This window comes from Chinchilla lanigera, unplaced genomic scaffold (genome assembly GCF_000276665.1).
Source record: "Chinchilla lanigera isolate Chin_1 unplaced genomic scaffold, ChiLan1.0 scaffold00117, whole genome shotgun sequence".
Classification (NCBI taxonomy): Eukaryota; Metazoa; Chordata; class Mammalia; order Rodentia; family Chinchillidae; genus Chinchilla; species Chinchilla lanigera.
This window is the reverse complement of record NW_004955518.1, coordinates 1,008,126-1,016,886: the sequence shown is the minus strand read 5'-3', so window position 1 is coordinate 1,016,886 and position 8,761 is coordinate 1,008,126. Positions and strand designations below refer to the sequence as shown.

At 37.2% G+C, this 8,761-nt stretch overlaps 1 protein-coding gene across 2 annotated transcripts in view; it reads right to left on the bottom strand.

Annotated features, from left to right (window-relative positions):
- Nucleotides 1–789: 789 nt before the first annotated feature.
- Dnajc15 (DnaJ (Hsp40) homolog, subfamily C, member 15) overlaps nucleotides 790–8,761 on the bottom strand; it is a 74,488-nt gene continuing 66,516 nt past the window's right edge. For both annotated transcript variants that reach the window (XM_005409057.2, XM_013506969.1), the window contains one exon: nucleotides 790–3,029. In XM_005409057.2, the coding sequence (XP_005409114.1) occupies nucleotides 2,959–3,029 (71 nt within the window). In that variant the 3' untranslated portion in view covers nucleotides 790–2,958. The remainder of the gene's footprint in view (nucleotides 3,030–8,761) is intronic.

Genomic DNA, 8,761 nt, shown 5'->3' with positions numbered 1-8,761 from the left:
GCAGCCAGAGGCCTGTCTCTGGTGGGCAGGGTGCAGAGTGCCTGTGGACAGAGTGTTTTTCACTGTGTAAAAACAACCAGCCTCTGAGGACATGTAACTTCTCAATGCAGTCTCTGTACCTTACCCTAAGATGGGTGAGTCAGAGAAACTTCCTATTTTTGACATTCAGCTGATTCATCTTCTCCCATAAATGTCATTAAACTACCTTAATTGTGAAATGTGACTCAGTCACTAAAGGCTCTTGCCTGTATTTGAGGTTCTCTATGACAACCAAAATATTTCTGTACAGAGATAAAGTGCTATTTCTAGTAGCCCTACTGGGTAATCATAACTAATATAACTCAGTATTTCTTGTTAATTAAAATGAGGCAAAAAAAAAGTTACCTATATTTAAGAATGTTTTCGTTTACTCTCAACATATTGAACATTTTAACAATATATTCTGTATTTCCATTGCATGACATAATTTATAGTGTTACCTCCTGACTAAAACATCTTTTGTAAATAAAACAATGCCTGCTACACTCAACACTCTTTACCTTACTAAGCTTCTTTCCTCTTTTAACTGTTTGCAGATGGGCACCATGATTATAATCTATGTGGCTTTTCATGTTCCCTTTAATGGTCCATCTAACTTATAATTTCTCTGTGAAGTTACTGTTGTGTTTTTATTTTTTTAAGAACTGTTGTGTTTTTAAAAAGTCTTTCCTGTTCCCCCATACTGGACCCAAGATTAAAAGTGCAATAACAAAGAGCTTAATTCAGCAGAATATGCAATGACAGCAAATATGCAAAAACAATCTTTACTGAAGACAGGTAACCATTCAAGTAAACTTTGTTTAGATAGTAAGGAGTTGAGGTGGATAACTGTCAAAACCCAATTTTATAACTATACTGCCATTTAGAGAATTACTACAGAATTAACACCTGCCTAGAATCGTAGCTGTATCACCTGAAACTTCTTGAGCCTGTATTCCAAGTTGCTATGATTTTTAAAGTAATGCCTTAACTAATTTGATTAAAAAGAAAAAAAAAACTTCCAACCTTACCCCGCTACAAATTAAAAACGACCACATATTCTTTCACAATCTTCCGTCTTCTCCCTTTGAATCTTGGCCGGCTCGTAAGTCTTAAACAAACAGAATATGGATAAAGTGCTGCCATGACAATTCCCAGAACCAGGGCACAGCACGCATTTCCAGCCCCTTGAACGACTGTCTCCTGTAGCACAGCGCTATGGTGTGATGACGCCCTAGCAAACCTGTGGAGAAGCCATGTACGGAGGAATGGCAGCTCCCAGCCAACACCCAGTTCCAACTGACAGCCATAGGAAATGGCTCCTCCAGCCTCAGTTGGTGCTGCCTGAAACAGTGGAGCTGTCCCCACTGCATCCTATCCAAGTTGTAGATTCAAAAGTAAAACAAGTGATTATACTGGAACATACCTGGAACCTTTACCCAAGGTGTGCTAAAAAATAAAATTAATGAGGCAGGAAAAAAATGATTTACTTTTTGAACATCTGCTATGTGATTAAATGATTTACACATCCTTATGCCCTAACAACCTTATTAGATGGAAGTATTTTCTCTATTTTATAGGTTAGGATTACAGACTTGTGAATCAGATAACTATCCAAGATCACCTAATAGGAAGATAGTATTCAAAACCGTATCTGTTTGACTCCAAGGCATATAATTAACAGGAAAATAGGAAGAAAATTCTAAGCTAACGAGTGACTAAATTCTCAAGACTATTCTGTCCCATTTCTTGCTTTTGAGTAACTCTGTGCTTTAAACACACTGATAGATCTACTACTCCTATTTCTGATCTCAGCAGAAGCAATGCTGTGTCACAATCTTTTTCTTTGTTTATTTTGAGACAATGTCTTGCTAACTATTGCAGGCTGGCCCCAAACTTGCAGCATTCTTTCTGCCTAGGTTTCCCGTGTGCTGGGATCACAGCCGTGCAAGACCTTGGCCCGCTCTGACTCACAATCATGTAGTATACTTATAATAAAAGCCCAACTCAATGCCACTTGATCCATGAAGCCCCTCCTCACCATGAACTGAATTAGAAATACATTTTTTAAACCTCCTTAACTATAATCCATATCTCTAGCAGAACTCATTACTTATGTGATTTTATTCTTTCTCTTTATTTACATTCCTGTGGGTCAGGATCCATGACTGATTCATACTTGTAACTCTCAGAGGGTCTACTACAGGGCTTTACCTATCAAAGGTGGTCAATCAATATTTGCAGGATGAATAACTGAATAAATATATAATACGGGAAGGTTATAATTAAACACAATGCCTCAGATTTCTCAGCTCCTTTCAGGCTTTCCTCATAGGGGTCATTCTGTAAATCTTGAATGATTTCAGTGGCTCTCGAAGTTCTCATGCTTCAGCTATAAGGTCCCAGAGAGAGCACAGTTACTTAACAAGTCCTAGCCACTGTTTTACAAATCACCAGTAAATTCCAAGACATTCCACATTATTTTCCCAGGGGTGGCAGTGGGTTTGGTCTCAAAACATTTAAAGCACCTGACAGGCAAAGTCCCAAATTCCTCTGAAGAACTGAGGGACAATAAGGGGACAAGCATAAGCAGCAAGAAAATTTCTACTCATTGTTCACAAATCCCAATTGCATTGGTTATGATTATACTTTTGCACACTTGTGTGTGTACATTTGTGTACAGAGTTTAGGACTTACATAAAATTTTAAAAAATGTGAATATCATAGAGAAAGTGAAGAAAAATATGCAGTTTTCCCCTAGGCATTTACACAGTTCCTTTAAGAGAAAAGAAAGGTGTCTAGCCTTTATTGTTGTACTGCTTGGATGGAAGAGTGACTGTGGCCCACATGAGGAAAACCAACACCGTACTTTACACTAATTTGCGGTCTGCTTTCTTAAGTTCCTTGTACTTTTCCTTCAGCTTGGTCCTTGAGCTTTGATCAGTGCTTGGTAGTTGACTCTAGCAAGTCTTTTGCTTCATTTATTTTGGTTGCTAAATAAGGAGATCCACCTGAGAAGACAAAGAAATTAAATGGATTAAAACATGGTTATTGATTTTTTAGTCCTCAATATAGAATAAATAATAATTCTGATACTTACTCACACATGCATTCTATCTTATATGTTTACCAGAAGGCAAAACAAAATAAATTAGTTCAGTGAAAAAATACATATATTCAACAATCAAAAACAACTTTTAAGAAAAGTAGTAAGTTATGATCAAAAATTATTTGAAAACTGTTCAAACATTTTCCTAGTCAGACATTTATCATTCAAAGTCTTGACCAATTTTCTGATAAGAGGATATTTAAATAAAAAAATAACATTCCTTTTTTTGAAGACAGGGTCTCATTATGTAGCCCAGGCTGGCCTTAAACTCATGGCAATCCTCCTGCCTCAGTCTCCTGAGTGCTAAGATTACTGGTGTATACCACCACACATGGCCACAAAATAACATTTTTGCTGACTGTGGAGGCACATGCCTGTAATCTCAGCACTCAGGAGGCCAAGGCAGGAGGATTACCATGAGTTCAAGTCCAGTCTGAACTACATGGTGAGATCCTGTCTCAAAAAGACAAAAAAACAAACCCCTACACACAAAAAAAACTACAACCCCACACCTCCATAATATTCTTAAAAAAAAAAAAATTCATAAACTTTACAGGAGGTAAATCAATCTGTGGGTTCTTGTAAAGTCTTACAATTTCATAAAAACAAAATGAATGTTTAAAAAATGCAAATATTTAACACCTGATGCTAAAAATCATATTTACTAAGAGTGATACATTAAAAAATACTAATAAATGAATGATAATAAAATGACCTCATTCTCTGGTATGAGCCTATTAGAATATTTTAAAATGTAGTCATGGGTTCACAGTCGCCTAAAATAAAGTCACTTTTTAAAAGAGTTTTTTTGAAGTGAATTCTTTCTAATCCAAACAGTAATAGGAAAACTGAAATAAATTTCAAATACAGAACTGTTACACAATTACAAACAGTACCTATTTGACATACAAAAATATAATCCCCAAACTGTCACTTTTTTTTTGGTACCAGGAATCAAACGCACTCCCTTGCACTTGCCAGGCAGGCGCTGTGCCACTGAGCTGTCTCCCTGGCCCCCGTCACATTACAGCTATGTATACGGCACACTTCCTCTAACTTCCAGTGCTCAACACTGTCACTACTTAATGCTTCAGCTAACAAGCACATTACATTCAAGGCTCCGTGTCTGTTTTCATTTTGTATTCTCTCTTTGAGAACAAACCATCTTACAACAACCTCTAAAGCATCTAGATAGTGTAAGTGTACTCTCCTCACTTTATTCAGGCCTTTACCATTCATCCACAGAAGGAAAAAGAAAGCAAGGACCACAGAAAAACAAATAGGGTTGTAGTGGAAAGGACAATGCTGGAGGAAGCTACATTTAGCTTTTTGCCCTTGAGAATTACATTGACATTTTCACATCAAGATCTGAATTGCTATAAACACTTAGTAAATATACCATACAATGTCCTTGGATATATGATAGGAATTCAAAGGAAGTTCATAGCCCATCTGTGGTTGTGAAACAAGCTGACTTCACAGTTACCTCTGAAAATGACCTTGGAATAAGGAATGTCAATCTTCAATCTTGGTAGGTTGTTTAAATTTTTAGATTTATCAAGGAGATTCAGACATCTTATGTATCTTCAAAAATACTAATATATTAATTGAGTTTAAAAAATCTTTAATTCGTATGTATTCTGGATAAATTCACAGGTCACAATATGTTCATTTAGCAGCTGGCAAAAAAGGCACAGAAGATCCAAAGTCTTATATTTACTGATGGCAATGTTAGAGGAAAATTATTCAGAATAATGTGAAATTCTCCTTAAGATAGAGCACTGAACTTGTAATCTGTGTGAACGGTAGAAAGTTTGCACTGGCTCTTGTGACTCACACTCTACCTCCTCCTAATACTTGCAAAGATCCAAGTCCTACACTTCCGCAGGTTGTGTTTGATTCACACTAGGTTTCATCAGCTTGAGGGACTCTTGCGGGGCGCGGCAGGCTGGAGTGAGGGAAAGGCTTTCTTGTGCGCTTTGCTACCAGGGTGAGCGAGCAAGAACATGGTGTGGTGGCAGCAACTGCTCCATTCTGTTCTTGCGGCCAATGGTCTGTGAGGCAAAGCTCCCGGACCGAGCAGCGCTGTGATTGCTTAGAGACGCTCTTGCAGGCCACATTTAGAACTTGCTTCTTTACACCTTCTAACAATTGGTAAATGGTACTAAGTGTTTCCAGTTAGTTTCTAGCACTGAATTTTGAATGAGAACACAACACAAGGACACATATCCTATGTTTAATTAAAACAACATGCTCTTTTTTTTCCCCCCTTTTTGAGACAGGGTCTCGCTATGCAATTCAGGCTGGCCTTGAACTCACTTTGTAGCCCAGGCTGGTCTCGAACTCATAATGATCCTCCTGCCTAAGCCTCCTGAGTGCTGGGATTACAGGAGTGCACCACCACGCCCAGCACAAAACAACATGCTCTTGAATTTTTTCAATCCCTGTTTTCTAATCATCTCAGTTAGTTAATTTACAAAAACCCACAAATTATGCTGGTTACAAGAGACTATATTTTAAATAATATAAAAAGATATGTGCAAATAAAAATGAAGTGCTACTGCTATGGTAATTATCGTATGAAGAACACTTTACAGCAAAGTGCAGTAACAGAGATGTCACAGTGCTGCAAGGGCCTACTGGTAAGATAGAGCAATTACAAATGTGAACATATCCAATAACATAAGCACTTCCAAGTACGCAAAGACGACACTGACAAAACCAAAGGAGAAACACATAAACTCACAATCATAGTGGGAGACACAATGTATCACTTTCAGTAATGCATTGAACAAGTGAGAGAAAAAGAACATAAAACGTAAGGAATAAACATGATCTAACTGACTTAGATGACTCTACCAGTGAGAATATATGTTTGTTCATTCCTTCACTCCTTTATTCATTTCCTCATTCAGACAGGTTCTTACTATGTAGCTCATTCATTCATTCATTCATTCATTCAGTCAGTCAGCAGGGTCTTGCTATGTAGTCCAGGCTGGCCTCAAGTTCATGGTGATCCTCAATCCTCAGCCTCCCAAACACCTTTTAAACTGCACATGGAATGGTACTGAAATTGACTGTGGACAAGGGCAAGGGTCAACAAACTTCAAAGATGGATTCACAGTGAGCAGTGCTACTTAAAGGGTGTTCCATGGAGTAATGCTTGTTCACAACTGCTGCTGGACTATAGCCAGGTAAGTGTAAAAGTTGAGAGTACTTGGAAATATAGCCCTTAGATATTGTGTACTTGACATCCTATATAATTTGAAATATACATTGATGCTTACAACTCACATTTTTTTCATTTCAACTTTGGAGTAAATCTATTTTTGTTGCATTTACAAAAGTTATCATCCACTGGAGTTTGAGGAAAAAAATAAGTCATCATCTGCCACACAGAATATGAGCAGTACTGATATAGCCTATGTTAATGGGCCATTGTAGATTTACTGATATTTAAGCTAGATACCAGTAACAAACACATCTGGAAAATCCCAATTTTTGGAAATTAATCAATATACTTTTAAATAATTCACATATCAAGAAGAATATCAAAAGGAAATTAGGGGCTGGGGAGTGGCTTGGCTCAGTGGTAGAGTTCTTGCTTTGCATGCACAAGGTGCTGGGTTCAATCCCTACCACCAAAAAAAGAAAGAAAGAAAGAAATTAGACATACAAACTGACAAAATAATTCTTACACTAAAATGCAAAGAGGCACAGCTAGTCAAAACATTTAACTAGGGGCTGGGGATTTAGCTCAGTGGCACAGCGCCTGACTGGCAAGCGCAAGGTCATGAGTTTGATTCCTGGTACAGGGAAAAAAACAAAAAACATTTAACTAAAAAATTTAAAGGATTTAATATTATAAGAAATACAAACTTTCTATGAGGGGCTGGGGATTTAGCTCAGTGGCACAGCGCCTGACTGGCAAGCGCAAGGTCATGAGTTTGATTCCTGGTACAGGGAAAAAAACAAAAAACATTTAACTAAAAAATTTAAAGGATTTAATATTATAAGAAATACAAACTTTCTATGAGGGGCTGGGGATTTAGCTCGGCGGCACAGCGTTTGCCTGGCAAGTGCGAGGCCGTGAGTTCGATTCCCGGTACTGGAAAAAAATAAATAAATAAAAAAATAAAAAATAAAAACTTTCTATGAATCTACATAAATTAACAATTAGGTATTAGCATCACATTAAAAAATTAACCAATAAAAGAAGAGAGAAAACACAGAAACATTACAATAAGTATCTGATTATTTTACTTACAGAAAAGGTAACACTGCAGATCATTGGGGAGAGAATGTTCTTTTCAATAAATAGTGCTGAACTACTTGGATATCAATATAAAAACAACTGAAATGTTATCCCTTCTCCCACCACATATAAAAGTCAATTTCACTTTACTAAAAATATAATTATAAAATCAATTAATGTTACACACCGTATCAATACAGCCAAAGACAAAAACCATATGATCATCTCAATAGATGCAGACAAAGCTTTCAACAAAGTCCAACATGGATTCATGATAAAAACCCTACAGAAAATAGGAATAGATGGTCTTTACCTCAATCTTATCAAAGCCATCTATGACAAACCAACAGCCAACATCATAATAAATGGACAAACACTAAAAGCTTTCACTTTAAAATCAGGAACAAGACAAGGATGTGCACTGTTACCACTCCTATTCAACACAGTCCTGGAAGCATTAGCTGGAGCAATTAGACAAAAGAGAGAAATAAAAGGAGTAAGGACAGGAAAGGAAGAAGAGCAATTTTCCTTATTAGCAGATAACATGATACTTTACATGGAAGACGCCAAAAACTCCACTAGAAGACTGCTTCAATTAATCGACAAATTCAGCAGTGTAGCTGGATACAGTCAACACCCAAAAATCGATAGCATTCCTATACACAAACAACAAACACACTGAGAGAGAAATTAAGGAAACCATACCTTTCACAATAGCATCCAAGAAATCGAAATACTTAGGAATCAATCTAACAAAAGAAGTAAAAGATCTATTCAATGAAAACTACAGTACTCAGAAAAAAAGAGATCGAAGAGGATTTCAATAAATGGAAGAACATTCCTTGCTTATGGAAAGGAAGAACCAACATTGTGAAAATGGCCATACTCCCAAAACTGTTGCACAGATTCAATGCAATTCCCATTAAACTACCATCAGCATACCTCACAGATCTAGAGAAAACATTCCTTAAATTCATCTGGAACCAGAAGAGACTCAGAATAGCAAAAGCAATCCTGGACAACAAAGACAAGTCAGGTGGAATCACAATCCCTGATCTGAAATTACATTGCAAAGCTACTGTCATAAAATAAACCTGGTACTGGCTAAAAAAGAGACCAGAGGATCAATGGAACAGACTGGAAGAAACAGCCACAACCACAACCACACTCAGCCACCTAATCTTTGACAAAGGGGCCGAACAAACTCACTGGAAGAATGATAGCCTCTTTAATAAATGGTGCTGGAAAAATTGGCTTGCCACCTGCCAAAGACTGAAAATAGACCCAAGTCTATCACCATGCACCAAACTCAAGTCAAAATGGATCACAGATGTCAATATTAAAACAGAAACACTAAATCTACTGGAAGAGAAAGTAGG